The sequence below is a fragment of the Cordyceps fumosorosea genome (genome assembly GCF_001636725.1).
Source record: "Cordyceps fumosorosea ARSEF 2679 chromosome Unknown scaffold_17, whole genome shotgun sequence".
NCBI classification, from domain to species: Eukaryota; Fungi; Ascomycota; class Sordariomycetes; order Hypocreales; family Cordycipitaceae; genus Cordyceps; species Cordyceps fumosorosea.
This window is the reverse complement of record NW_017387317.1, coordinates 692,882-720,258: the sequence shown is the minus strand read 5'-3', so window position 1 is coordinate 720,258 and position 27,377 is coordinate 692,882. Positions and strand designations below refer to the sequence as shown.

General features: G+C 55.7%; 9 protein-coding genes across 9 annotated transcripts; 5 read left to right on the top strand and 4 right to left on the bottom strand.

Moving 5' to 3' along the window:
• Positions 1–155: 155 nt before the first annotated feature.
• ISF_06667 (vacuolar protein sorting protein DigA) lies at positions 156–3,031 on the bottom strand (the record flags this gene model as incomplete). The annotated part of the gene is made up of 2 exons (XM_018850271.1): positions 156–2,755; positions 2,818–3,031. The coding sequence occupies 2 exons, from the start codon at positions 3,029–3,031 to the stop codon at positions 156–158; spliced, it is 2,814 nt and encodes a 937-aa protein (XP_018702759.1).
• An 881-nt stretch (positions 3,032–3,912) lies between these two features.
• ISF_06666 (chorismate mutase/prephenate dehydratase) lies at positions 3,913–5,046 on the top strand (the record flags this gene model as incomplete). Its single annotated transcript, XM_018850270.1, has 2 exons — positions 3,913–3,978; positions 4,039–5,046. The coding sequence occupies 2 exons, from the start codon at positions 3,913–3,915 to the stop codon at positions 5,044–5,046; spliced, it is 1,074 nt and encodes a 357-aa protein (XP_018702758.1).
• A 2,474-nt stretch (positions 5,047–7,520) lies between these two features.
• On the top strand, positions 7,521–11,225 carry ISF_06665 (Major facilitator superfamily domain, general substrate transporter; the record flags this gene model as incomplete). Its single annotated transcript, XM_018850269.1, has 4 exons — positions 7,521–7,700; positions 7,839–8,740; positions 8,796–9,206; positions 9,791–11,225. 4 exons carry the CDS (start codon positions 7,521–7,523, stop codon positions 11,223–11,225), a joined length of 2,928 nt encoding a protein of 975 aa, XP_018702757.1.
• A 1,767-nt stretch (positions 11,226–12,992) lies between these two features.
• Positions 12,993–14,876, top strand: ISF_06664 (Sugar/inositol transporter; the record flags this gene model as incomplete). Its single annotated transcript, XM_018850268.1, has 4 exons — positions 12,993–13,251; positions 13,315–13,406; positions 13,477–14,513; positions 14,573–14,876. 4 exons carry the CDS (start codon positions 12,993–12,995, stop codon positions 14,874–14,876), a joined length of 1,692 nt encoding a protein of 563 aa, XP_018702756.1.
• Positions 14,877–15,943: 1,067 nt separating this feature from the next.
• ISF_06663 (Aspartate/other aminotransferase) lies at positions 15,944–17,616 on the top strand (the record flags this gene model as incomplete). Its single annotated transcript, XM_018850267.1, has 6 exons — positions 15,944–16,057; positions 16,127–16,189; positions 16,241–16,250; positions 16,312–16,362; positions 16,449–17,098; positions 17,167–17,616. 6 exons carry the CDS (start codon positions 15,944–15,946, stop codon positions 17,614–17,616), a joined length of 1,338 nt encoding a protein of 445 aa, XP_018702755.1.
• A 287-nt stretch (positions 17,617–17,903) lies between these two features.
• On the bottom strand, positions 17,904–18,880 carry ISF_06662 (hypothetical protein; the record flags this gene model as incomplete). Its single annotated transcript, XM_018850266.1, has 2 exons — positions 17,904–18,674; positions 18,737–18,880. The coding sequence occupies 2 exons, from the start codon at positions 18,878–18,880 to the stop codon at positions 17,904–17,906; spliced, it is 915 nt and encodes a 304-aa protein (XP_018702754.1).
• A 554-nt stretch (positions 18,881–19,434) lies between these two features.
• Positions 19,435–20,283, top strand: ISF_06661 (50S ribosomal protein L24; the record flags this gene model as incomplete). The annotated part of the gene is made up of 1 exon (XM_018850265.1): positions 19,435–20,283. One exon carries the CDS (start codon positions 19,435–19,437, stop codon positions 20,281–20,283), a length of 849 nt encoding a protein of 282 aa, XP_018702753.1.
• Positions 20,284–20,553: 270 nt separating this feature from the next.
• Positions 20,554–22,933, bottom strand: ISF_06660 (tryptophan synthase; the record flags this gene model as incomplete). The annotated part of the gene is made up of 5 exons (XM_018850264.1): positions 20,554–21,360; positions 21,426–22,544; positions 22,609–22,679; positions 22,733–22,820; positions 22,886–22,933. The coding sequence occupies 5 exons, from the start codon at positions 22,931–22,933 to the stop codon at positions 20,554–20,556; spliced, it is 2,133 nt and encodes a 710-aa protein (XP_018702752.1).
• Positions 22,934–23,782: 849 nt separating this feature from the next.
• ISF_06659 (hypothetical protein) lies at positions 23,783–25,879 on the bottom strand (the record flags this gene model as incomplete). The annotated part of the gene is made up of 1 exon (XM_018850263.1): positions 23,783–25,879. One exon carries the CDS (start codon positions 25,877–25,879, stop codon positions 23,783–23,785), a length of 2,097 nt encoding a protein of 698 aa, XP_018702751.1.
• Between the last annotated feature and the right edge of the window lie 1,498 nt (positions 25,880–27,377).

The following is a 27,377-nucleotide window of genomic DNA, read 5'->3' as shown; positions in this document are numbered from 1 at the left end:
TAATCCTCGCACAGTTATGCACCCTCATACTACCCACTCGTTCGTCTCTCCCTCGGCGATGAAGGGTTCGTCTATCTGCTTGATTGCAAAATCGCTGCATAGGATACTAGACAGTCACATTAGCGTACAATCTTAGGAATGCATGAGGGCAGCGCTCACCAGGCCGAAGCGACCAGAGAATCCAATTCTGCCACAACAGCGTCTCTCTTTGCGCCGCTCACAAGTCCTCTGTGGATCTGCAGCTGCAGGTCCTTGATGCGTCCCGACTTTCCTACGCCGGCCTGCTCTAGCACCTTGCGGCCCATGCAATCCGAGTGGAATGCGTGTTGGCAGGGGAAGACGAAGAACTGCCTGCTGAGAAGCGGCAGGCCGCACACGTAGCACTTTTCGCCGGGTTCCACGATGGCGTAGCGGTGGTCCAGCGCGGCAATGTCCATCTTGATGTTGGCCGCCGTCTGCGACGATTCGTCCATTTCCTTCTTGAGGTCGTCGATGCTGCGGCTGTAATCCTCCAGCGCCTCGCAAATCTCCTCTCGGAAGTCGTCAATCACCACAAAGTCGGGGAAGAAGGGGATCAAGTCTTCAATCTTGAGCAGCTCGCAGCGCCGCAGGAATTCAATCGCAGACTTGATGCCGTCCGACTGCGATATGACTTTGCGCGCGACGGCAAGCCACAGCCGCTTTCGGAGCTGCGGATTCGTGATGGGTCGGTCTGCAATCACGGCGGCCAGCTCTACTTCGTTGTGTGAGAGGGCCAAGTCCACCGCCTGCAAGTACTGGCCCATGCTAGTGTAGATGTGGACGCAGGAAAGAGTGCGGTGATGCTGGATGCATTGGCGCAGAGCAAAATCGGGGTCGTAGCGCGGCTCGTCACCCTGTGCCTGAAAATATGAAAGCAGCCCAGATTCGTCCTTGGACGGGTTGGAGGCGTAGATAGAGATGAGTGTGTTGTGGATGGCAGAGTCTTTAGAATTGAGCTGATGAATGGCATAGTTCAGATACCGGATTGCTTGGTTTTTCGCATGTGCTTCGTTAGGATATGAACGGCTATACTCCAGTAGGGCTGGAATCAAGCTTCTTGGCTTGAGATCCGCGTGCCGCATCAGGATTTCGACAGTCTCTTGTGGCGCATGTGTCATGAGAACGGTGCTGTAACGATAAAAGGCTTCCGGGTCCGTCTGTCGCTTCAAAACGTCCAGAACTTTAGTCCAATTCTCGCGCAGTACCCAGTATGAGAGCACATATTGGTAGTCGTTGACCGAGTTGGCGTAAAATAATAGTTCTTCTTCCCGTCCATGACTGCTGATAATGTCATACACTGTCTTCTTATCCAGATCGTTTTTAGAGCGCACGACGAATTCCTGGAACTGTTTTCTCACGCTTTGCAGGAGCTTTTGAGGTTCACCAGCGTTCAGCGATTCGGATAATTCCGCTTGCGTGCCGATGGTGTCGTCCAGCGAGTTGAGCTTGGCCATGAAGATCTCGATGAGCCAGCCGGCAATCATCATTCTCTGCATAATTGCCGTTCGCTTGGTGGCTGCCAGCTTGGTAAGCATGAAGCTGCGTAGTGCATCATGCTGGCCATTATCAATCATCTGAAGGGCCACGTCCTCGAAAGGCTTGTTGCTGTTTCCGTACAGAGCTGCCGCCTCTTTCCAGTTTCCTTTCTTGGCCATGTAGTCACCGTAAGCCGCAGCGACAGTCTCTTTCTGGTCCTGGCCATGCGCCTGCTGGAGTGCCGCTTCAAAATGCTGCGAGTCCATCAAGATCTTCCAGATGTTGCGGTCTTCGTCGTTTGGCACGATTTCGAAGACCTCTTGGCCTGTGAATAGCCAAAATGTGTACTTTTGCATGTCGACCGCAAACCCAATCGCTCTTTGACCACTCTTCAGAACATCGTGTTCGGATATTGTTTCGCCCGTAAGACGGTTGATAGTCACCACTCGGCCTCCAAGCAAGCAGATGATGTGCCACTGCGTCAAGGCCATGGCATCAATGTTATCCGGCCCAGCCTTCTTTTTCCCTGATGGGTCCGAGAAGATGTGAGAACGTGAAAGCGTCTTCGACTCCGCAAAGACCTTGGAGCCAAGGGTCTGCTCAGCCGGTGACTCCAGCAGTGTTCCGTGGAAGATGCCTTGCGATGACAGCCAAGCGTATGCCTTCTCTTGCTTTTGGTCTTGGTATGGTTCGGTCTCTCGCGGATCAGGTGACACCGCCAATGAGGAATGCGCCGCCGCCGAGTTGCGCGAGATTTCATGAATGATGGGGTGTTCTGACTCAAACAGCCGCGAGTACACGGAGCCACTGCCATCGCTACCAGTGCCTATCTTACCAACAAGGTGAAACAGCCGGCTTTGTGTAGCTATGATGACTCTGCGCAAGTCCGATCGACCGTCCAAGTTATCGACCCAAAGACCCGTGATCGGTCCGTCCGGAAGCTTGTGGAGATTCTTCAGGTGTTTGACTTCCTTTTTGTAAAATTCGTTGGACACTTCAATGAATGTTTCGTATATGTTGCCGTCGGATGCGCCTATAAGGATTTCCCGGGTAGACGCAGTGGGCAGGGAAGGGTTCCATGCTATGTTTTCGATCGAGACGCCGCGAAGTCGTCCTAGTGGCCGAGGCTGACGCGACTGCGAGTGAAGATAGTAGTTTTCGCCAAGAGATGTGCAGACAATTAGATGTGATGCGGTAGGGTCGAGGAACATGCGGGAAATCACGCCAACTTCGGATGTCTTCTTGGGTAGGTCGATGTCTGCTTAACATGTCAGGGACGCTCTTGGAGGCTGCGAGTCAAAATAAATTTGCGGCACGGACCATCAATATCTTCCGGTCTGTTCAGATCGATACGTAGAATTCTGCCGTTGGACAGAGCCAGGATCATGACATCGTTGGCAACTTGGGCGGCGACAAAGTCGGCCGTTACTGAGAAGCCGAGTTGCGCCGCCTCCACGGTGAAGATGGGCAGGTCATGGCCGTTGGCCCCCAGCTCGTTGGCTGGATTGAAGCCATCAATGAGATCGAGAGCCATGGCGGCTATCGTATCCGCATAATCGATGCGGTGAGAGCTCAGACGGCGATTGTGGTGGAAGCGACAGCTTCAGCGGTTGATGTATGCGCAATCCGGAGCTACAAGCTCCGACGGTATGACGCTCGCTGGCTGTCCTCCCAGCTGTTGAAACCCCACCAAGGTGTTGCACCAAGGTCTGTGAGATCTATATTGTCAAATTAGCGGCAAATTAGCATAACAACCAGCGGGTCGCGTGGCCAAATGGCAAGGCGTCTGGCTACGAACCAGAAGATTGTGGGTTCGATCCGGTCGCGTGGCCAAATGGCAAGGCGAGGCGTCTGGCTACGAACCAGAAGATTGTGGGTTCGATCCCCACCGTGACCTTTCTTTTTGACTCTTTTGGAGAATCGTTGTCTTTTTATGGATCACATCCGCGAACGGCTATTAATCTCTAATAAGAGGCAATTTTATCATGTCAACCAACGGTCGCGGTCGCGTGGCCAAATGGCAAGGCGGCGTGGCCAAATGGCAAGGCGTCTGGCTACGAACCAGAAGATTGTGGGTTCGATCCCCACCGTGACCTATTCTTTTTGCAGTTCTACTTAGTCAAGGTTACTGACTCATCCCGTGGGCTATTATTGTCAGCCTTGCATCTTGCATCTTCTTTTTGCGGCACTTGTAATTCATTGCGATAGGCACGAAGCTTTTCTCTCGCAGGTTAAACGGTCTTTGCTACAGCTCCCCAGGTCTGAAGCATTGCTTCGTTGTGTTGCGCTGGGCGGTAATCAATAAATAGTGCATGGCCGAGTCTCGGAAGAGGGGAGGGGCAGCAGGAAACTGAGAAGTACCACCACACACACAGGTATCGGGACAACCCTGGCGCTGGTAATAAACTGCCACGGATGACGCCCTCCGATAGCAAGCCCATAGCGGCGTATCTAGGGCCCATTGCATCTTATTCTCAGCAGGTATGATTTACATAACGCACCATCAAACTGGAGGCTTGTTCGTACTAACGGCTGAACTAGGCTGCCCTGCAAGCCTTTTCGGAAGATGTATGGTATCTGAAACCTGTCACCACCATCGACGGTAAGTACGGACTAGTACCATGCCTTCTTGTGCATGCATTGCAAGCACTGTCACTCACATGGGGACCATGGCTAGATGTCTGCGACGAGACACAAGATAAGCACGCGCTTCTGGGTGTGGTGCCGATTGAAAACTCAACCAATGGCTCTGTCGTCTTTACGCTGGACGACCTAGCAGATCGAGATGGACGCTACAAAGATATATATGTCAACGGTGAGATTTACGTCGACGTTCATCACCAACTGCTCGGCCACAAGAACCCCGAAGCCGCAAAGCCCTCCGACCAAGGGTCAAGTGGCGCGTCCACACCGACGGTAGCAGACCCGACGCCCGCCAAGCCCAGGAGCAAGCCATTGGAGAACCTCGACCACATCAAGAAGCTGTACTCGCACCCGCAGGCTTTCGGGCAGTGCAATCACTTCATCTCGACCTATCTCAAGAACGCAGAGAAGTTCGACGTCAGTTCGACCAGCAAAGCGGCCGAGCTCGTGGCCGCCGACGCGAGCGGCGCCTCGGCGGCCATCTCGAGCAAGCTCGCCGGCGACCTGTACGCGCTGGACACGCTGGCGGCGTCCATCGAGGACCGCGACGACAACACGACGCGCTTCCTGGTCATTGGCACGCGGCCAACGCTACCACGGGACTACCCTCTACGGCAGGACCCCGCGCGGCGGACGGGCACCAAGTCGCTCGTCACGTTCACGGTGCCGCATAAGTGCCCGGGCGCGCTCGCGGACATCCTCGGCTGCTTCCGTGAGTTCCAGCTGGACCTGACGAGCATCAACAGCCGGCCGAGCCTGCTGGGGCCGTTCCAGTACATCATCTTCGTGGAGTTTGAGGGCCACAGGCTGGACGACCCGGACGGGCGGGTGGGCAGCGCGCTGGAGAAGATTGAGAAGATGGCGCAAAAGTTTAGATGGTTGGGGAGTTGGTACACGTATAGATGAGCTAGGGGTGTGAAGCAAAAGACATTTGGTGTTGATATTGTTCGGCAGGAAAATATAGAGATGATGGTGGTTTTGACTGGGCCGTGCGACATGAGGTTGGCCATCCAGGGACGTCCATCAGTTACAGGGGAGTTGGTAAGCACCGCTCTACCTGAATTGTATGTGGCTTCTTGTCTCGGAGAATAGCCAACGCAGGGCAACGGATAAGGACTTCATGCCAAGTAGAACGAGCAGGTTAGAACATGAGGCAAGGTGGTACAGCGGGCGCAACCGGACGCTAACATTCTGTCACACAAGCATGTTCTGAAGGTGCTATTTGGGACTCAAAAGACAATTTATTAAAACATGATTATTCACCACGAAAATTTCTGTGCTGCTCTACGTTTTCTTGACCTGATTTCGAGCTCGTCCTAGGTAGCAAGAAAGCAATTCGCGGTCTAGGGTAGCGCATCACACCTGAGCAAGTCGGTGGGAGCCAAGCCTCGCGTTGCAGGGGTGGTGTAAATCTCAGACCATCTCGCGGGGCAAAGCGAGCTGATGTTTGGAACACATCAATGCAGAATACGCCACGACATGGGCCAGCCCGCCACTGACGTCGGCCCTCTGGCTCGGGCGGGCAGTCAAATGTGGTGGGCAGTCCTCCATTGGCTGTGAACTATTCCACAGGAACCTTCATGGCGACCTTGTAATGAACCGGGCAGACCTCGGAGACGCCGTGGGCGTGGCTACTTTTTAGTGCACTCTCCTCGGCGCGAGGATGGTTGACGGCCTCATTATGGTGAAGCCCGATACTAACAAGGGCGTAGTGCAACGCTGAATATAAATAACTACGTGGGCAACATTCGCTTGGATTAGTTTGGGATGAAGATACATGGCCTTTTGCGAATCAAAATACACGATTGCCTTGATGGTCTGAACAGTGTGGGGGAGCAGGACAGCGAGTAATAAGCTGTACGGCAGCAACAAATGATGTGCAGGTAGATGCATGTAACCTCATCTGGGCCGAATGCTTCCAATAATAAGTCCGGGCAAGAGAGCACATGCACACTTGGGCATGCAGCCCATGTGCTGGGCGTGATTGGCCCAGGGCGGAAGAAACGAGTCTGTCCAGTGGGACAACGTCCATTTGGCGTGTTCTATTAACAGGCGGTTCTTCTTGCAATAGCGTCAGCTGGTACATACCTTGTTAATGAATAAGGAGCCCACGGCCCGCCCGCGAATGGATATTGACGGGCTGCTGCCGTTGTTGACCAGCGGCCTATCACCGCGGCGGCCTGGCCGCACGGGGGTTCCGTTTAGCGGGGGGGCAGTGGTTGCTACTAATTATTGCAAGTGTTGAGCCGGCCACAAAGAGGTTAGGTTGTGAAGGATGAACAGGAAATAACGAAGCCACTCGGAGCAATTAACCGTCTGGGTTGAATTGGGGAATTTGGGGGGGCATGTTCGTCGCTGACAGGCTGGGTGGTGGGCGAGCTTGTACCTAGGCGGGAAGCTTGTGGCCATGATGACCGCCCACCGCCGCCACCACGGGCGGACTCAACGTCAAAGAAGCAGAGGGTTGTCAGCGCCTCCCGCTGACTGTCCAACCAAAAAGACGCCAATTTTTCTTACCAAGTTTGGAGGTTAGCCTTGCAGCCAAACAGCCAAACCCAGCCGGCGGGCAACGACGCAAGCTTCACTGTTAGGCGAGCAAGTATGGAGCACTAACTTCCAAGTTACCTATTTATTAGCCTTATTAGCTGCTGGTTTACTTACTGCACATCTTCGTTTCCAGCTCCATGTTTTAGCGTGTCCCCCAAGGCCGGCCCGCCGCAGCTGTCCACTAACTTGCCAGCCAGCTCTAGACGGAAAGCGGTGATCGTCTTGGCTGCTGGCTGTGGCTTGCAACTTGCTGGCTGCTGGCTTGGCTGCCAATCCCATCTGACTGACTGACCCCAAACCCCAAATCCTTGAAATACGCCCACCTCCCCGCCGCAAGCCGCACTTTCTGCTCTTGTCGTCGACCTTGCCTCGTGTCCTATCTGTCTGCTCTCCTGGACCATTCTATTCTGTCGGATTTCCATTGACTTTTTGTTGCCTCCTGACCGCCAACCCAACCCAACCCCATCCCCGATGCAGACGTTTGCACTACCCGCCTCGACCTAAATCCGGAGTACCCTACCTACCTTTGCTCCTCGGCCGAATTTCCCATACGCAGAGCCTTTCCAACAATCGCCACACTTCCCTACGAATCGCGCATTTCTTGCGACGCTCAAAGTTGTACCGTTACGTGCTCACGACTGCAATTCTCTTATACGCGCAACAGAGCTGTGCTGGCGCCTACGCCGTTTCCTAGCACCCGTTCAACACCCCCACGTGGATCCAGAACTCTAAGCCGCGCGAAATCCAGAGCCAGAGAATACCAACTGTGATTCAACTTGCGTGCCGTCGAATATACAAAAAGTCAAGCTGCACCGCATTCCCCGACATCCAAGATGGCGCAGCTTCCCTCATACAAGGATGCCGACCCTGCACATCTGGACAAGAAGCTCGCCAGTCCCGAAGATGGCCAGGTCTCGTCCGACGAGCTTGGTTCCATCCACAGCGGCGAGGATATCCTCGGTATGCAGGATACGGACCCGGCGCTGAATATGAAGATGCACCTTGTCAACAATGTAAGTCTCTTTCGCCTCTCGTCGAGATGATGTTGCGGGCTCAGGCGCTAGCTTGCACTCTGAAGCGGCGGTAAACTTACACCCAGCGAGACTCGGAATTGCTAGTTTTGGAGGACAAAAAGCTGACCTCTGTGATAGGCAATTGACGAAATTGGATGGACCAATTACCACCTCAAACTATTCTTCCTCAATGGCTTTGGCTACTGTGTCGATTCCATGATTCTCCTCTTCCAGTCCGTCATCGCCGGCCCCGCCTACAAGGAGTTCGGTTCCCATGGCTACAAGAACGCCCTCACAATTGCTGTCTATTCCGGCATGTTTACGGGTGCTATATTCTGGGGATTCAGCGCCGATGTCATTGGCCGCAAGTACGCCTTCAACATCTCCCTCTTCATCTGCTCCGTCGCCTGCATTGTCGCTGGCGCCATGCCCAGCTGGGCCAGCCTGGCCTTCTTCATCGCACTCCTCGGTTTCGGTGGCGGTGGCAACCTCGTCATGGACACAACCGTCTTCCTCGAATACCTACCTGGCAACAAGCAGTGGCTCGTCACCTTCATGGCCGCCTGGTGGGGTTTCGGTCAGGCCATCTGCGGCTTCATCGCCTGGGGCTTCCTCGTTCCTTCCAAGTGGAACTGTCCCGACGAAGGTCCCTGTAGCAAGGCGGACAACTGGGGCTGGCGATATGCCATGTTCACCGGCGGCGCGCTCGTCTTCGTCATGTCCGTCCTTCGTATCTTTGTCATTCGTCTGAAGGAGACGCCCAAGTATCTTCTCGGCTCCGGCGAAGACGCGCTCCTCGTCGAAAATATCCAGGCACTGGCTAAAATGTACAACCGCCCCTGCTCGCTCACTCTACAACGCCTCGAGGCTTGCGGCTCTATTCGATCCTCTCACAGCAAGAGCAGATTCTCAGTTGGCGAAACGATGGTCCACTTCCGTGGCCTCTTCTGTACCAAGAAAATTGGTCTTTCGACAGCCCTAATCTGGTTTTCTTGGATGCTGATCGGCCTTGCCTATCCCCTGTTCTATGTATTCCTACCGTAAGCTTTTTTTTTCAGCGCTGTGCACATGTGACCACCACTAACCTGACTCCAGAACCTACCTCAAGAACCGAAGCGGTGAATTCCAGCGATCTGTCTTTGAGACGTGGCGCAACTATGCGCTTACCAACGTTTGCGGCATTCCCGGTCCCATAATTGCCGGTCTCATGTGCAACACGCGCTTCTTTGGTCGCAAATATACCATGGTCGTTGGATCCCTTCTTACCATGGCTTTCTTCTTTGCCTACACGGCCGTCAAGACCTCGGACCAGGACGTTGCCTTCTCTTGCATTATTGCTTGCGTCCTTAACATCTACTACGGCACGCTGTATGCTTACACCCCTGAGGTCCTCCCCAGCGCGCACAGAGGCACCGGCAATGGTATTGCCGTTGCCCTAAACCGTATCATGGGTATTATTTCCGCGGTCATCGGTACTGTGGCTGATACGTCAACCTCGGCACCCCTGTATGTCTGTGCTGGAATTTTCATTGTGACGGCTATCATTTCTGCGAGCTTTCCATTTGAGCCTTATGGCAAGAGAAGTTCGTAGTTGCTTTCCGCGGAATGGCGTTTGGTGCGATTTAGTTTCTGGCTGTATACACACGATACCTTGGGTAAGCCTGGAGTTTGGTTAGTTAGCCCCGTGGCTCTGTAAATATGCGAAGCATTCGTATCAGATATATTCTATTGAAGTAACTTCCCAGTGCTCAATTTTAGCCATCTGTGAATTCTTTGTTCTTGATGCAGTGTCATTGTTTCGTGCCTCTCGTTGAGTTCTTTGGTTGGCTGACTAAGGGTGGTTTTGGTGCAAGTGGCGAAAGCTAAGCATGGCAAGGGCTCGCTCCTTCAACGCCATCCAACGATCTGCTCGGTACATAATGCACCTCTTTGCAGGTTCAATCGCCAGAGAGAAGAATACGTGTGGGGAAGATGAGCTTAACCGCGGGACGCAATATGCTGCGAGCATGTCGCAAGTGTCATCCGCCAACTAAGGTCCCATGCGCCGTCTCATATTCATCCCAGCGTGGGGACGGCGCATCTCTCGACAGCTCGGCGGGCACTCGCAAGTCTGGAAACAGCCCAGAAAAGGCGAATGAGGAGAAACCCAACGAATCGGAGGAACTAGGTCCGTTGGCGCGTCGTCTGCAGGAGGCGACGGAGGAGGCGCTTTTTACTGGTGGCAGAGCCGGGCGGCAGGCTGTGCAGGATGCAGGGTTTTCCGAGGAGCTCAAGAAGAAGCTTATGAGTGAAATACAGGGCGCAAAGTTTGAAAGTGACTTTGCCGGGGCGCTGGCAGAAGCTGGTGTCACATCCAAGGGTGAAGAATTACGCAGCGGCTCTTTTTGCACACATCAGGCATGGGCGGGGGAAGAGCGGACAGAGGATGCAGTGCTACGGATGCTGGATGATGCAAAGAAGCCGCTGAAGCCAGAATTACGAGGCAAGCCGATCGATACACGGCTGAAGCGTGGGCCGGGACTGAGCCCTGGGCAAAGGGCCGCCTCCGCACGGGACAGGGCGTCGGCGTACTCGGGTATGGGAATGAAGGAGAGCCCGGGACTCAGCGCCAAGGAAAAGGAGGAGATGAGGAGGCAGTTTCGGGAGCGCTTCGAGCCCGAGGGTCGGATAGCACCAGCTTCAATCTCCGCCATCGCGTCCATGGCCAACGAGCGCATCGAGAATGCCATCGCACGAGGGCAGTTCAAGAACATCCCGCGGGGCAAGGGCGTCGAACGCGACGGGGGAGCCAACAACCCGTACGTGGAGACGACCGAGTACCTCATGAACCGGCTGATCCAGCGCCAGGACCTCGTGCCGCCGTGGATCGAGAAGCAGCAGCAGCTGGTGCGCGAGACCGATGCGTTCCGCGCGCGCCTGCGCAGCGACTGGAAGAGGCATGCGGCGAGGCTGATCTCGTCCGAGGGCGGGACGCTGTCGGAGCAGGTGCGCCGGGCGGGGCGCTACTCGGCGGCGGAGCGCGCGCACAACCCGCAGCGACGCCGGACGTCGGACCAGATCGCGGTGTCGGCGGCGGCGACCGACGACCCGGTCATGGGCGGCGGGCCGCAGCAGCTTGATCCGGTGGTGGAGGAGGAGGAGGAGGTGGATGCCGGGGGCGTGCGGCCGTTTCGGGACTCGGCGTGGGAGGCGGCGGAGGCCAAGTACATGACGCTCGCGGTGAAGCGGCTCAACGAGCTGACGCGCGGGTACAACCTGATGGCGCCGGAGCTGGCGAGGAAGCCGTACTTTTCGCTGGAGAGGGAGCTGGCGACGTGCTACGCGACCGTGGCGCCGCTGCTGGCGGACGAGATTAGGAACCGGGGGACGACGAGGGCGGCGGGCTCCTCACGGCTGGGAGGGGGACAGGTCGGGACTGGCGTTGGCAGCGCGGTGGCGGGCAAGGGGGATGTGAAAATTCATGTGGAAGGAGATGAAAAGGCGTTTGGGCTGAAGGAGTGGTGGAGAGACTTTTGGAAGAAGTAGAAGGGAGCGCTTTGGGGATGGCAAGACAGCGACTGTGTATATCAGAATGGTAGATGGTACGGCTCCTGCGCCGTGATGAGCACATGGCAACGAATGCTTCATTGTAACAGGCCAAGCCTTGATGTCAAACACCGAGTTGACGTAACATGCGAGTGAGAATCCGGGGCCCGGGGCACATCATGGCCTCTCGGCTATTGAACCGTGATTTGAGTCGCCAATGAAAGGGTTCCCATTCCCAAACATGGAAATTAAAAGCCAACAGACGAATGGAGAAGTAAGCCACAATAACGGGAGCGTAGCCGCAAAACTGCCACTTCTAGAAAGAAGTTGGGGAGTGGATCGGGACGTTTTATTGTCTGAGCCACCAAGATCTCGGCGAGGCTTTCCTGGTGGAGCTGGAAAAGGAAGGCGTCGGCGGAGGAGCACCGTCTCGGGGAGTAGGGGAGCAGCTAGCGCCGGCGGCAAGGTACCAGAATAGGGAATTTTTCAAGTTCTCCACATCTGGGTTCGCGAAGAAAAGACGTTGCCTTGTCACGGCGGCAGGAAAGTAACCCTGGGGTGCATGGGCTTGTTTCTAATTCGAAAAGATTACCCCGGACGGAAGCTAAAATCGAATTTGCATTGTTCCGCTTCGTCTGTTTATTTTTTTTTGCGGGTGAAGATCCTGGGGTAAACGACGACGACGACCACGAAGACGACAACGACAACGACAGGCTGATGCTTCACACCGTAGTGCCCGGGCCTACTGCTCCTCCGAGCACTAACAGACTGGGACAGTGAAAAATTTTTCTTACTTGTTTTTCTCGCACCACTAATAATTTCAGAGAGGGAACCGGGATCAGGTGTGCAGGTAGTTCTCCAGGCAGGCTCTACATTACGGCATCGGACTGGTTTTCAGCCAATTGATTGTGAAACCTTCCGGATCGTAGCATCCAAGCAAGGGCCGGGCTAAACTAGCCGGAACCGAACCTACGTACCTTACTTCTGCTTTGTTTTCTTTGGAAGTTGTAGAGTCACATTATAGGAAAGCGGCCGACGGCAATTGAAAACCGAACGTGACATATGCTGAACCTTGACGAGGCGGCGGGCTTGTGCATGGTGGCGGCGCCGCCACGTTTGGGGGTTGTTCATGACTTGGGGAATGCCAATGCTGGTACTGATTCTTGAGGTCGACAGTTTCCATTCAGACATTCGAAAAATTACAAAATATTCCGATGCGTGAAAAATCCTTTTCTTTATTCTCAGTAAACAGGAGATATCCTTCCGCAGACTGGCCACTTGTCTGCTCGCATACTCTAGTTGCTTTTAAGCCTTGTGGCACACAGATAGTGGCATGCATGGCTCCCCCACACTGTTCAAGCCGCTAATAAGCCCTCGCCGCTTTCAAAGCATACACCTAGGGTCGAGAACGGCTTAAATTTCTCGTTGGCGATCCCATCTTCCTCCTCTCCCCCATAGCCAAAGCCACCATAATAACTTCCGGGGAGACCTTCTACTTTCCGCCTCGACCCTCTGCCTTGTCTTCCACCATACATCCTTGCCAAGAGACCACCGGTATAAGAAGCCCGCTGTGGAACCTCCTCCGTTGGCTTCTCGCGGCCCTTCATCGACGCCAACTAGACTTTCCCCTTTCTCCCTCTTTCCTCAGCTTGATCTCTCTCTGAGAGCAGTCTCTCACCCTGCTCTCTTTCCTGCAAACAATACCATACCCATCCCCCGCACAGGCTGCACCTCAACCTCTGGTGACGGACGCCCTTCTTTCCTGCCATGGGCTCTGAAAAGGACGTCGACGTGCACCCCGTGGAAGACGTTGCGGCTGAGACTGCTCATCCGGTGACCATGAACAAGGAGGCGGACAATGTAAACAGCCGCGTCATTGACGGCGCGCGCGCGGCGGCCGAGAAGGAGCGCAAGATGACCCTCATGCAGGGTCTGCGCCTCTACCCCAAGGCAGTCGCATGGAGCGTCCTCATCTCGACCTGCATCGTCATGGAGGGCTACGACATTACTCTGGTCAACAACTTTTGTGAGTAGCAGCGTTGTGCGTGTGAAAAGCTGGCGAGTATTATGGCTAACCAGCGTTCTCTAGATGCTTTCCCCCAGTTCAACAGAAAGTATGGTGAGCTCACCGACAAGGGCACGTACGAGGTTCCGGCGCGCTGGCAAGCCGGCCTGAGCAACGTAAGTACCAAGTTCCAAGAGCCTGTTGGTCCATGCTTGATTGTATGCAAGTCTAACCCGCACATTCTAGGGCGCCCAAGTCGGAGAAATTATCGGCCTCTTCATCAACGGTTTCGTCTCCGAGCGCTTCGGCTACCGCTGGACCGTCATCGGCTGCCTCGCCCTCGTCGCCGCCTTCACCACCATCTTCTTCACCGCGCAAAACGTGCAGATGCTCCTGGTCGCCGAGATCCTGTGCGGTATCCCCTGGGGCATCTTCCAGACGCTGACCATCACCTACGCCTCCGAGGTGTGCCCCGTTGCGCTGCGCGGCTACCTCACGACCTACGTCAACTTTTGCTGGGGCCTGGGCCAGGAGATCGGCATCGGCGTCATCTTCTCCATGCTCAAGCGCGAGGACGAGTGGGCCTACCGGATCCCGTACGCGCTGCAGTGGATGTGGCCGCTGCCCCTGGCCATCGGCATCTACTTCGCGCCCGAGTCGCCGTGGTGGCTCGTCCGCCGTGGCAAGATGGACGAGGCGAAGCACTCGCTGCTGCGGCTGACGAGCAAGAGTGAGGAGAGTGAGTTCGACCCGGACGAGACGATCGCGATGATGGTGCACACGACGGCGATGGAGGAGAAGATGACGGCGGGCGCGTCCTACTGGGATTGCTTCAAGGGCGTGGACCTGCGCCGCACCGAGATCGTTTGCATGGTCTGGGCGATCCAGAACCTGAGCGGCAACTCCTTCTCCAACTACTCGACGTACTTTTTGAAGCAGGCGGGCCTGACGGATCACGACTCGTACTCGTTCGCGCTCGGCCAGTACGCCATCAACATGGTGGGCGTGTTCGGCGCCTGGGGCCTGATGTCGATGGGCGTCGGCCGCCGCTCGCTGTACCTGTACGGGCTTTGCGGCCTGTGCAGCATGTTGTTCATCCTGGGCTTCCTGGGGCTGGTGCCGGAAGCGCAGCGCAGGGAGGGGGCGCTGGCGACGGGCGCCGTCATGGTTGTGTGGGCGCTCTTCTACCAGCTCACCGTTGGCACCGTGTGCTACTCGCTGGTGGGCGAGCTGTCATCGCGTCGCCTCCAGATCAAGACGGTCGTTCTCGGCCGAAACTTGTAGTAAGTAAACACCCCCCATCATTGACCGTAAGCCAAGATCTAACTAGAGGGGGCTGCAGCAACATCGTCGCCATCATCAACAACGTCATCACGCCGTACATGCTCAACCCGACGGCGTGGAACTGGAAAAACTACGCGGGCTTCTTCTGGGGCGGCATCTGCTTTCTGTGCATCGTCTACGTCTACTTTCGGCTGCCGGAGCCGCGAGGCCGCACGTTTGCGGAGCTGGACGTGCTGTTTGAGAAGGGCGTGAGCGCGCGCAAGTTCGCGTCGACCGAGGTGGACGTGTTTGGCGAGAATGTCGAGCAGGACGTGATGAATGCGTACGACGAGGTGGATCGCGGCAAGGGACAGTTTGTTTGAGCCAGATGGGCTGGGGGGAGGTGAGCGGGATTGTAAGCAGGGTTGACTTTTTAACGTAGCATAGCATGCAAATATGACGAATTTGATAACGCTCGATTTTGGCCGTCTGTTTATTGCCAGGTCGTGTTTTGCAGCTACTCTTGCATGGTTGTTGTTGGTGGCGGCCGTGCGGTGTCGTGACTCTTGTAGAATGTGGCCTTGTTGATTGTGGGCAGACGCAACACGACAAGAGAGATGCCGCGGCCTCCGAGCATCGCCGGCAGCGCTCCGATGACCCACTGCAAGGCGGGGGGGGGATGCTGGCGGTTTCACCGTCTCGCCGTTGGAGCAGCTTGGGTTGTTTTGTTTCCTCGTCGCGGACATGTATAATTTTAGTGCAGCAGAAAAGCACAATTAGCTCAAGGATAAACATTTACTAAAGACTAGATTAAGACAAGGGGTCTCGCATAATAAGCCGGCGTCTCTGCTCGTGCCGTAATATCTACCCTTAGGTGTCAGTAAGAAAAGCGGTGCCTGTCGTCAGCCAGCTGGAGCTGTTTAACTTGGAGCGTCAAGCTTGGACAAATGGAGAAACTTCCTCGGAGAAGGCATGCAGGGAATTCTGGCAAGACCTTGATGGTAAGGAGCCAGGTCAATTGGAGTAATGGAATCACCGCCAGATAGTTATTGTAGGTACTCCGTTTCGGAGTAGAAGATTAAATATGGACTTGCCAGGGCCCTTGCACAGGCGGTAAAACAGCTCACGCCATCAATCAGGTTCAGTAAACTCATCCCGAGCAGTCCGACCCACCCCCGATATTTCTGGCTGGCTGGGCTGGAGCCTTTTTTTTCCTTCCCTGGGCTTCGCTGGCATCTGACTTGACTGACTGAACTCTGACTCCATCCAAGCCGCTGTTTTTCCCCAAAACGCCCGACAAGAAGCTTTGTCCACTCCCGTCCCCCCCTCAACCCCCATCTCTTTGGAGCGTAATCAGATCTTTGCTCCCTTTTCCTCTTTCTCTCCCTGTACTCTCTCTTTTCTCCTACATCATCTTTCTCGCGCTTGCACACTACCCCAATCATACACCATGCTGTCTACTCTTCGCATCGCCAGCCGCCAGGCTACCCAGCGCACGACCCTTGCCGCTGCTGCTGGTCGCGCCGCCGCTTCCACCTGGGCCAATGTCCCTCAGGGTCCTCCTGTGAGTGAATTGATCAAGTCTGGCCAATTGCGACTTCCGTTGAAACTAATGTTTTTCTGTCAATGCTAGGATGTGAGTCTGGTTCCTGCTCGCGCCGCTCGGCGACAAATTCTAGCTCGGCTGAAAACCCTGGTGTGTCTGTTTGTCATGTGCTAACGATCTGCTCTTTGCTTTCGCATTCAGGCCATTCTCGGTATGTGACCCCCAGAAAAGCGCTTGCATCAATCGCAATTTCTAACAAAAGTCCTTTCTAGGCATCACTGAAGCTTTCAAGGCCGACAGCTTCGACAAGAAGATCAACCTCGGTTCGTTTGCCCAACCCCGAAAACACACCACCACCACACAACCGACGATGAACATGCGCAAGCTAACATGCCGACCCTCCTCTTAGGTGTTGGTGCTTACCGTGATGACAAGGGCAAGCCCTATGTCCTGCCTTCCGTTCGCGAGGCCGAGCAAAAGGTTATCGACGAGAAGCTGAACAAGGAGTACGCTGGCATCACCGGTGTCCCCGAGTTGCCTCCCCTTGCCGCCAAGCTCGCCTACGGCGAGAACTCGTCAGCCCTCGACCGCCTCGCTATCACGCAGTCCATCTCAGGCACCGGCGCGCTGCGCATCGGCGCCGACTTCCTCGCCCGCTTCTACCCGGGCGAGAAGAAGATCTACATCCCCACGCCGTCCTGGGCCAACCATAAGGCTGTCTTCACGGACGCTGGCCTCAAGGTCGAGCAGTACCGCTACTACAACAAGGACACCATTGGTCTCGACTTCGAGGGCATGGTCGCCGACATCAAGGCCGCGCCGCGCGGCAGCGTCTTCCTCTTCCACGCCTGCGCGCACAACCCCACCGGTGTCGATCCCACGCAGGAGCAGTGGAAGCAGCTGGCCCAGATCACCAAGGAGCAGGGCCACTTTGCCTTCTTCGACATGGCCTACCAGGGCTTCGCCAGTGGCAACATCGACCAGGACGCCTTTGCCGTCCGCCACTTTGTCGAGCAGGGCCACAACATTGCCCTCTGCCAGTCTTTCGCCAAGAACATGGTAAGAAGCCCCAGTCAATGGCCTGGCAGATGGCAAACAGGCGTGCATGCTAACCCCACCGTTTCTAGGGTCTCTATGGTGAGCGTGTTGGTGCCTTCTCCATTGTCTGCGAGGATGCCGCCGAGAAGAAGCGCGTCGACTCGCAGCTCAAGATCATCATCCGCCCCATCTACTCGAACCCGCCCATCCACGGCGCCCGCATCGCCTCGACCATCCTCGCCGACCCCCGGCTGCGTGCGCAGTGGCTCGACGAGCTCAAGGGCATGGCCGACCGCATCATCACCATGCGCGCCCTGCTCAAGGAGAACCTCGAGCGCCTCGGCTCCAAGCACGACTGGTCCCACATCACCTCCCAGATCGGCATGTTCGCCTACACCGGCCTCAGCGCCGACGAGATGACCAAGCTCGCCCAGGAGTTCTCCGTCTACGCCACCAAGGACGGCCGCATCTCGGTCGCCGGCATCACCAGCGACAACGTCGGCCGCCTCGCCGAGGCCATCTTCAAGGTCAAGGGTTAGAAGGAGGGATGTAAAAGAAATGCTGGCGGGTCGCGTTGATTTTTAATAAGTGGGCTGTGGTCTGTCATAACTGGAAGAGAAGAAAAAGCATAAAAAAGGGAAGGATTCGCGTGAATCTTTTTTCATGTTCTTCTTTATCACCGACCGGCCTGTCCTGGGGGTTTACGCTTATGGTAGCAAATGTACTTATACACTAGATATTTAGATCGAGCAAACAATCTTCAACTTGTTCTGGTATATGGAAAGCAGCTCTTGAATCGTTGATTGTGCATCTCCCTGTATTTATTCTACTGCCCGGTATGTAAGCGTTCCAAGTCCAGCGTCACCTCGTCCACCTGCCTGCCAATCTCTTCGTGCGCCTTTGCCATCTCCCTCATCATCCGCTCCTTCGCGCTGCCGCCCCCGTCATCCGCGTCGACGCCGTACTCCCTAAGCTCGCGCTGCAGGTTCCGCACCCTCTCCGCACCGCGCACCTTGGCATCGCGCAGGTGCGCCCCGTACGCGCGCAGGGCCGCCGCCGCCTCGGGCGAGAGCTGCGCGAGCGTCTCGGCGTGCACGTGCAGGAGCCGCGTGAGCGCCGCGGCGGCGCGAAGGCGCGCGGAGAGGAGCGTGGCGCGAGAGGAGGCGAGACGGTCTCGGAGGGAGGCGTAGTCGTGCTCGAGCGCGGGGATGTGCCGCGGCGCGGTGGAAGGGGAGGCGGGGTGGTGCGTGAGCAGGGTCAGGTCCAGCGCGGCGGCGTGCAGGTGGGAGGACACGAGCGCGGCGAGAGAGGGTGCGAGGGTGGCGAGGTCAGATAGGGGTTTGCTGCGCAGGAGCAGCGCGGCGGAGTCGGGTGGGATGGGGCTTGTGGTGTCGAGGAGCGGTGGAAGGGCGAGGAGCAGGTCGACGAGGGACTCGGCGTGGTCGGCGTGGGTAGGGTCGTGGGAGCCGCTCGGGGCGCGCGAGCCGGGTACGCGCCGGGATTGGTCGGCGGGAGAGGCCGTGGCGATGGCTCGCTCGAGGAGGTGCTGCTTGGCAGCTTGCAGGCGGTGTTGGTCGGTGTGCTGTTTGTGACGGCGCTGGTTAGTGGGAGGGGAGTGTGGTGATGGTTTGGCTTGTGGATGCCTGAGATTCAATTTACCTTTCGAATGGCCTCGTTTTCTTTTGATTCTTTGCTACGTCTTGATGTGCCATCGGGGTTTAAAATGGAGGTTGTGAGGGTTCTGTATAGTCTTGCGAAGTCGGGATTGTTCTCGAGAACATGGTCATCGACGGGTGGAAACATGACGGAGGTTGTAGATGCAAGAAGCGACAAATGGGTATCGGAGCGGTATGTGTAATGCAATGCCAGAGAAAGAAGAAACGCAATGACGCTAAACAGAAAAACAAGTAAGGAAAGAGTCTTGGGAGTGAGCCCCGGCAATGGTCGGACGTAGAAGCGGTGTTGGAACTTGTGATATCATGACAATGAATGTCAATAATAAGTTCTGGCTCGCCTGTGCCAAGTCGCCCTCCAATTGTTCAGTGGAGAAGTTACTAACAGCCCCCCACCAGCCATGTGCCGGGGTGAAGTGCGCCTAAAACGAGCACCCGGATCATTAGCGGCTCCGAGGAGCCAAAATTATTCTCGAGTGACGGCCACCTCACACGAGACATTCGCATCGACAAGGAGAGGCGCAAAACGGCCGTGTCAGCTCCAATTGTGCAATATCCGACCAATCGATTTGATACAATGAGATAACAACGACTCATATCGACAAGACAACATTGACAACCTGAAATTGGACATTGGGAAGACGAACCCTCCGCAACTGTTCCGGCCCCCCGTTCTCGTCAACCATGGCCTTTAGATTCGCCGCCACGAGGTCAATCCTCTTGCGGGCGGCTCAATGCCCGCGCGCCGCTCTGCTGCCAACGACGACGAGCCCGTTCCTCACAAAAGCCGCCGCCACCGCCCACCCCTTCTCGACGACGCCGGCCGCGCAGGCCAAGACGGTCAAGGCGCACCGGCTGCCCGCCGAGCTCATCCCGCCATACCCCTACGGCGAGCGGCGCGTCTACAAGCAGTCGAACCGGGGCCTGTACGGCTCCGCGCGCATCCGCTACGGCAACATCGTCGCCGGCCGCGGCAATAAGACGCGGCGCACCTGGCGCCCCAACGTGCACGTCAAGGCCTTTTACCTGCCCGCCCTCGGCGCCCGCATCAAGACGCGCCTGACCCTGCGCGTCCTCAAGACCATCCGCCGCGAGGGCGGCCTGGAGGGCTACCTGCTTAAGAACAAGCCGGCGCGCCTGCGCGAGCTCGGCCCCGGCGGGTGGAACATGCGCTGGCTGCTGATGCAGAGCCAAGCGGTGCAGCGCCGGTTCAACGAGGAGCGCGTGGCCCTGGGCATGGAGCCGAGGGAGGTGGAGGACAGGGACGACCTGATCCGCTTCGCGCTGGATTATGCGACGCCGGGAAACCTGAGCGCGCGCAGCCAGGAGACGCTCGAGGAGCTGCGGGCGGCGTTCCATAGCGGTGGTGGCGCGTTCGTGCTCGGCCCGGAGGAGCTGGGCGAGGTGGAGGGCGTGGAGGAGCTGACGGACGAGGAGGAGGCGAGGCTGCTGCAGCAGCTGGACGAGGCGGACGCGGCTGAGGCGGCTGCACAGCAGGAGACGCAGGCGCAGCAGAAGCAGCCGCAAGTGTGAAGAGGGCAAGAAGGGGTGGATGAGATGGATATCCATGTTGAAAAGGAGAGGCAGCTGTAGCTTTCCTGTATGTATTTTATAGCACCACATAATGTACGATTAAGTTCATGCTTGCATGCCGAATCTTTGTGAATTGTCCTCTATCAACCCTTTTTAACGCCCTTATATATCCATACGGCAGATGGTTTCGTCTACCAGCAAAATATGACCCTATCCTTTATACGCCGACGAAATCTGTACAAATGAACATGCGTTCTAAAATCAATGCTTCTACTCAAAGCGGAGGTCCCAGCCAATCTTGGGACCAAGCTTGGGCAGCTCCTCGGCAACGCTCTGGACATCCTTGTCACCGCGACCGCTCAGGCAGATGACGATATCCTCGCCCTTCTTCATCGTCTTGGCCAGCTCGATGCCGCCGTAGATACCGTGCGCGGACTCGAGGGCTGGGATGATGCCCTCCAGCTGACTGCACAGACGGAAGCCAATCAGGGCCTGCGCATCGTCAGCGGCGACGAACTCGGCACGGCCGCTGTCCTTCCAGGAGCTCAGCTCGGGGCCGACACCGGGGTAATCGAGACCAGCGGAAATGGAGTGCGTCTCGGAGATCTGGCCATGCTCGTCTTGCACGACGTAGGTGCGGACACCGTGCAGGACACCCTTGGAGCCAGCGCTGAGAGGGGCACCGTGTCTGCCCGTGCCGATGCCCTCGCCACCAGCCTCAACACCGAGAATTCTGACGCTCGGGTCCTTGGAGAAGGGGTAGAACATGCCCGCGGCGTTGGAGCCGCCACCGACACAGGCAACGACGGCGTCGGGGAGCTTTCCGCGTTTCTCCATCATCTGCTGCTTTGTCTCCTCGCCAATGACGGACTGCAGGGTGCGCACAATGGTAGGGAAGGGGTGAGGGCCAATGGCAGAGCCGATGATATAGTGAGTAGTGTCTAGCTCGACAACCCAGGCGCGAAGAGCCTCATTGACGGCATCACGGAGAGTCTGGCTGCCAGCAGTAACCGGGACAACCTTGGCTCCTAGAAGCCTCATACGGAAAACGTTGAGCGCCTGACGGCGAACATCCTCCTAAAATGTGTGTTAGTGACTATGTTTCGAGCAGCAGCGTAGTGAACTCAGAGAAGATGACTTACAGCACCCATGTAGACTGTGCACTCCATACCAAACTTGGCGCAAATCGTGGCTGTGGCAACGCCGTGCTGGCCAGCACCAGTCTCGGCGATGATCTTGGTCTTGCCCAGACGTTTAGCGAGGAGAAGCTGTCCAATGGCATTGTTGATCTTGTGGCTTCCAGTATGGTTCAGGTCTTCACGCTTTAGCCAGATATTGGCACCGCCGGCATGCTCGGTCAGGCGGCTGGCAAGGTAGAGCTTGGACTGACGACCCATGTAGTCGTAGTAGGAGCGGATCTCGTCCCAGAATGCAGGATCGTCCTTGATTTTGTTGAAACCGTCCTCGAGCTGGGACAGGCAGTCCATCAAGCTCTCGGGGACAAACTGACCACCAAATTCGCCGAAACGGTCGGGGATCTTGGCATGCATGGCAGCTAGCTGCGCAACCAACTCCTTGTCCTTCTCAGGCGTGATGGTTGCTTCGGCAAGAGTAGCCTCGCTGTTTTGGATATCGTGAGCGGCGACGTTGCTGGCGTCGGCAGCAACTTGTTCGGCCGAGCGCCCGCAGAGGCTGGAGCAGTAGTTTTGCACGGTGTCGCAGATCTGGCCGGAAGGCGCTTCGGCGATTGTCGTGATGATTTGGCTACCGACGACAACGCCGTCGGCGACGGAGGCGACGCTGTTGAAGTGCTCAGGGGTGCTGACGCCGAAACCGACAGCAGCGGGCTTGTTGCCGCTGTAGTTCTTGACGCGGCTGAGGAGCTCGGGGATGTTGGCGCTGAGGGTACCCGTGGCACCAGTGACACCCTGCCGCGAGACGACGTAGATGAAGGAGTCGGCAAGCTGGCAGAGAATCTTCATACGAGCATCGGAGGTGGCGGGGGCGATGAGGGGCACGTAGGAGAGGCCGCCCTTGGTGCAGAACTTGCGGAAGGAAATGGCCTCCTCGGGAGGCAGATCGACGACGATAAAGCCGTTGACGCCGGCGGACTTGCAGTCGGTGAGGAGACGCTCCTCGCCGTAGTTGAGGAGAGGGTTGTAGTAGCCCATGATGATGACGGGAACGGTTAAGCCCTTGCTACGGGCATCACGAACAATGTCGAGAGTCGATGAAATCGTAACATCATTGCTCAGCGCAATCTGCGATTGAGTCAGTGAGGTGGTTTCCGGATAGGAAATGCCACACAGGAATTGAATTGCATACAGCATTGGCTTTTTGAATCGTAGGGCCGTCGGCAATGGGATCGGTAAAGGGGGATCCGACTTCGATAACGTCTGGAGGGGTGTTAGCTAGCTGGTGGGATCAGCGATTGAAGACGCCAACATACCGCAACCACCCTTTTGCATGGAAAGGAGGATCTCTGGAGTGTCCTGAGGTCTGGGATATCCAGCTGTGACATAGCCGACGAGAGCAGACTGTTGGGGGAGGCCGCAACGGTTAGCCATCGGTTCTCTCGTTCTACCCCGCCATTTCAACCTACTCGCTTCTGCGCCTTGCAACGCTGAAATGTTTGCTTGATAGCCTCCATGGTTACTTGATGAGAAGAAAGAATAGCTCAAGCCTGGAGACGAATGGTACAAAAACGAAGAAAAAGGGCTGAAGGAACAAAGCTGATATTTGGGGAAGACGTTCAAGTTATATCTTGAGTCGTACAAGAGAGTGGCTCTTTTTTCAGTGGCGACACCGGCACCACCCCGCGCCACCTGCTGCTGCGCTGTACCTGTTCCAAAAGAAGCAGGGCCACAGCGGCAAGGGCTCGATGGGCGAAACCGGAAGGGTAGCCTCCGCCACTTTTCTGTGCCGCTAGAGCTGCAGGTTGCCGCACTCCGCATCTGCAGTGCGCATCTCGAGCCGGACTTTCCGAAAGGGGAAAGACACGGAAGCAATCTGTAGGCTTTATTCACTGCGATGTATTGTACTAGTAAAACTGTTGGTAATAATGATGCAATGGAAAAGTACTTTTTAGAGACGGACCTCGGTACCTCCGTACGAACCATGTTGTTGTCTTTTCCAAGCCCCTTCCATCAATAATAACCCCATCGTTCCAACGACGGTTGTACTCTAGTTAGACTCAACATTACAGCACAATACACAAACGGCAATTACAGCTCTCACAAGCAAACGCGATGCATTCTTGTTCATGTTATTGTACAAAGAGAATCAATGTAAACGACTCACATGAATCGTGTCCAATCTCTAATTCTGCAACGTTTAATAAAGCGAAAAATAATGAATGTAGCAAGGTATTACCTCCCGTTTATAATCATTGCTGAAAAGGAAATGTACCCAAAATTCTAGTCCTCAACGCCAGTACCAGCAAACAATCGTTCCCACAGAAAGCCATCCGGCATGGCAAGCGTCATTCGTCGAGCCGACGTTAGAAGCCGCCGCTCGGTCCATGACCCCCGTATGCCGCGCTCTTCTCATTCATCTGGGCGTACCTCAGCTGGGAATCCTCATTCCCCTCGTTCCTGAACTTGCCATTGGCGACGCCAGTGCTCTGTGACGGCCGATCATCGCCCGTGTACCGCACCTCCACCTCCGCCTGCTTCGAGCGTCCAGCCGTCACCATGCCCACCAGCGTGCGGACCACGCCCATCAGCACAACGATGACGTAGAGGAGGAGGATGCCGGTCGAGATGAGTGCCTCCTTTATTATGCTGTTGACCAGCCACTTGACGACGTGCTCGACGGCACCGCTCACCTCGTCGGTTGTTACAGCGGAGGGCGAGGCGAGGAACGAGTGGAGGTCGTTGTCGCCGGACACGGACTCGTTCGCGCCCTTGCTAAAGGTGTCGTTGGGGAACAGGGGAAAGCTAACGTGCGCGTGGTCGTGCACCCATGTCAAGCCCTTTTGGACGCTTTCCACCTTCATGCCAATGACACAGTAGACGACGTCCTTGATCGGTTTCATGAGAATCGTGCCGTTAAACACTGTCTCCAGGCCCTTGTTCATGTTGTCAACAAAGATGTTAATGGTGTTATTGACAGCATCTGTGGCGTTGGTAACGTATCCCAACACGTCATGGTTAATTTCGTCGCTGAAGCCAGTGACGACTTTGTTCGCGTCCTTGGCCCAGTCCGCCGAGACCTGCTCCAAGGACTTGACCACGTCTTCGATGAATTCGCCAATCTTTGCTGTGATTTCGGGAACTTCCTTCTGCACAGCTTTGAGCAGGATCCACTGGCAGAGGCACGAAAAGAGGCCAGCCATGGCGAGGGACAGGACGAAAAGAGCCGATGGAGATGTGGCGTAGGCGACGCACCACCTCATGAGAAGCTTTCTGTCTCCTTCAAGACGCGAGGCAAACTTGATGCCGACCCGGGAAGTCAGCGGACGCGATGCAATGTACATCATATCTATGTTATCAACTCGGTTCTGTTCGATGCGCTCGCCGTGCTTCGCCCGGCGCTTCCATCGGTATATCTCAAACGCAGCCATGGGTGCAATGGCGAGCGCAGCGAGCAAGCTGAGGACCACCAGAAAAATGACCTTGAATTTGTGGATGAGATCGAACAGCTTTTGGAAAAAATTGCTCAGCGTGTCGTTGTCGGAGCAAAACGTCATCTTCTTTTTCTGGGCTAGTGGAAAGATGTCTTTCTTGAAGGTCCAGCTGCCATACGACTCGTTGAGGGCTTCGCGGACAAGCTTAAAGGGGAATGAGACGGCTTGACTGGTGAGGTTCTGAACTTCCTTGAAAGTAGGAAGATCTTGGTCGAGCTGTTGCACGTCCTTGACGAAGCCACTTGCGTTGAGATTGAAGGCCTTGAGCTCGTCAAGTGGCTTTGAGAAATCGACTGTGGGGATTTTGGGAATCAGCTTTCCAAAGACGGAGTTTTGAATGCCCTTTGTGACACTGTTGATGGCATCTTCCAGCCCCTGGCCAATTTCCTTTATTTCTTTCGTAGCGCCGTCAATCACGGTGTTGAAGGCTTTGGTGGCGTCTTCTGCAACCGATGCTACCACTTCCAAACTGGCGTGAACCAAGGCAGTGATGAGACAGGCGTAGGTAGCGACCAACCAATTGATGTAGAAAACAATCATTGCCGGCACAGCTTGCAAGATGAGATCCAGCATCGTGACCATTCCGTGCACAGCCTCCTCCATGCCTTTGGCCGCCAACGCGTTCACGCCGGCGGATAAGTAGTGCGGCATGGAGGCCATGGCACTCCCGACATCTTCAACCTTGCTGCAAGCCGAAAGGGCCTTGTCCTTGGCATTTTGGACATTGTCATTGAGTGAGGCTATAAGAAGAACAACGCGGACAAGGACGAGGAGGAGAAGAATAGTCCAACGATTGAGCCAGATTTGGGACATTTGAGACCGAATACCGAGGTACGGGGTGATCTTGGAGTTGTCGGCTGGACGGGCATCATGTTGCGGAGTATCGATGGTCTGATACGGATCAGAACGTAGAGTGAGCGGGACCTTGGGATACGACGCCTGGTCGTCACGTTTCCGAGAGAAGAACATGATTCTATCCGTGATGTTAATGATGTTGTCGAGACGAAAGATTGAAGTTCTCTGTAAGTGTTGGAGAAAAGAGGGCGGCCGGGTGTGACAGAGGTTGTGACAGTGTAAGAGGATTAAGTCTGTGTTCCTGGTCGACAGTGAACAACGGGCAGCTCCGGTCAGATGACGGAAGCGTGGAAAAGACGGTCAAGAAACGAAACCAGACGAAGTATTAAGCGAGTAGGCCCAGCTTTTTATCTGGCTTACCGAGAATATAGAGAGAAGGACAATAAGGAAGAAAGCAAAGGGCGAAGCACAATGGAGGAGACGGACGAAGTGCACAAAGAGAGGGTAAGGTGTAAGAGAGAAGAAGGAAGGGCGGTAGCAAAGCGACATGGAAAACTTACCAGGCGCCTCCACAAGAGGAGAAATGGAAATGGAAAATAACGAAACTGCAAAACCCCTAGTTGTGGCCCTGCTTGGGTTCGCACGACGACGATTTGCTTGTGTTGCTGCGATTAAGCGCCGAGTGTGATAGCGGACCAGTCAGCGTGCGCCGTGGTGCCAGCGGCAAGCACTTCTCAAACGCAGACCGGCCAAGCTATTTCTGTACCACGGGAAGCAGAATCGGAAAAGAGGGGGCCGGGCAGAGTATTGCGATTTCGTTCTTGTTTTCGTTTTCAAAAGGCGAAAAGAAAGCAAGCAAGAAAGAAACTGTGCTCCTTTGAGTGTCTCGGTGTGCGTTGGAGGGCGGCTTAAAACAATAAATGAGTAGACTGACAATAGTGTCCACAACGCGGCGATTCAACTGAATGAATGTGCCACAGCAAACGCGTCAATATACTTGATTCTTGTATAAAAGCCTGTAAATAAATCTCAGCAAGCCAGGGACGAGGCTTCGCTGGAGATTCGTCTAGACTCCAACGACCAAGGGGGTTCACCTCGGAGCGGCAAGAGATACTTTGCAGGTGCCCATCGGTCCAAGGCCGCCTCGCGATACCCTGGGGGTCCGTCGCTCTTCTTTATTCGAAGAGACGACTACCGCTTTGGGCTGCACGATGAAGATGCACACTGACGCCATGGCTACACTCGGAATCCGGGAAGAGTGTGGCGAGCGGCGCGCCGTCGACGTTGATGGCGGCTTATAGTGAGCACCTGGCAGGATGGGGGAACGTATCATGGCCGGGGTGTACGAGGCCAAATGATTGGCTCGAGAGCAGCGTCTTCGTGGGCGTGTTGGTGCGAAAGGCTGGCAATGCCGGGTGCTGCTGGCAAGCAGGGTCAGAAGTGAATAGATGTCGTCGTTGGCGCTGGGGTCCAGGATCAACAAGTCGCTGTGGCCCAATCATCTGGCGGTGAGGTGCGTCAAGACCCCTGCTGACTTGCTGTGGCGAAGCCCTGCAGGTGAAGGTCAAGTCCCTGTCAATAGCATATTTCCATTGTCAGCGGCTCACTACAGGCTTAGTTTCCGCAGGACAATACTAGGCATCGAGTGTAGAATGCATTATTGTCACGACCT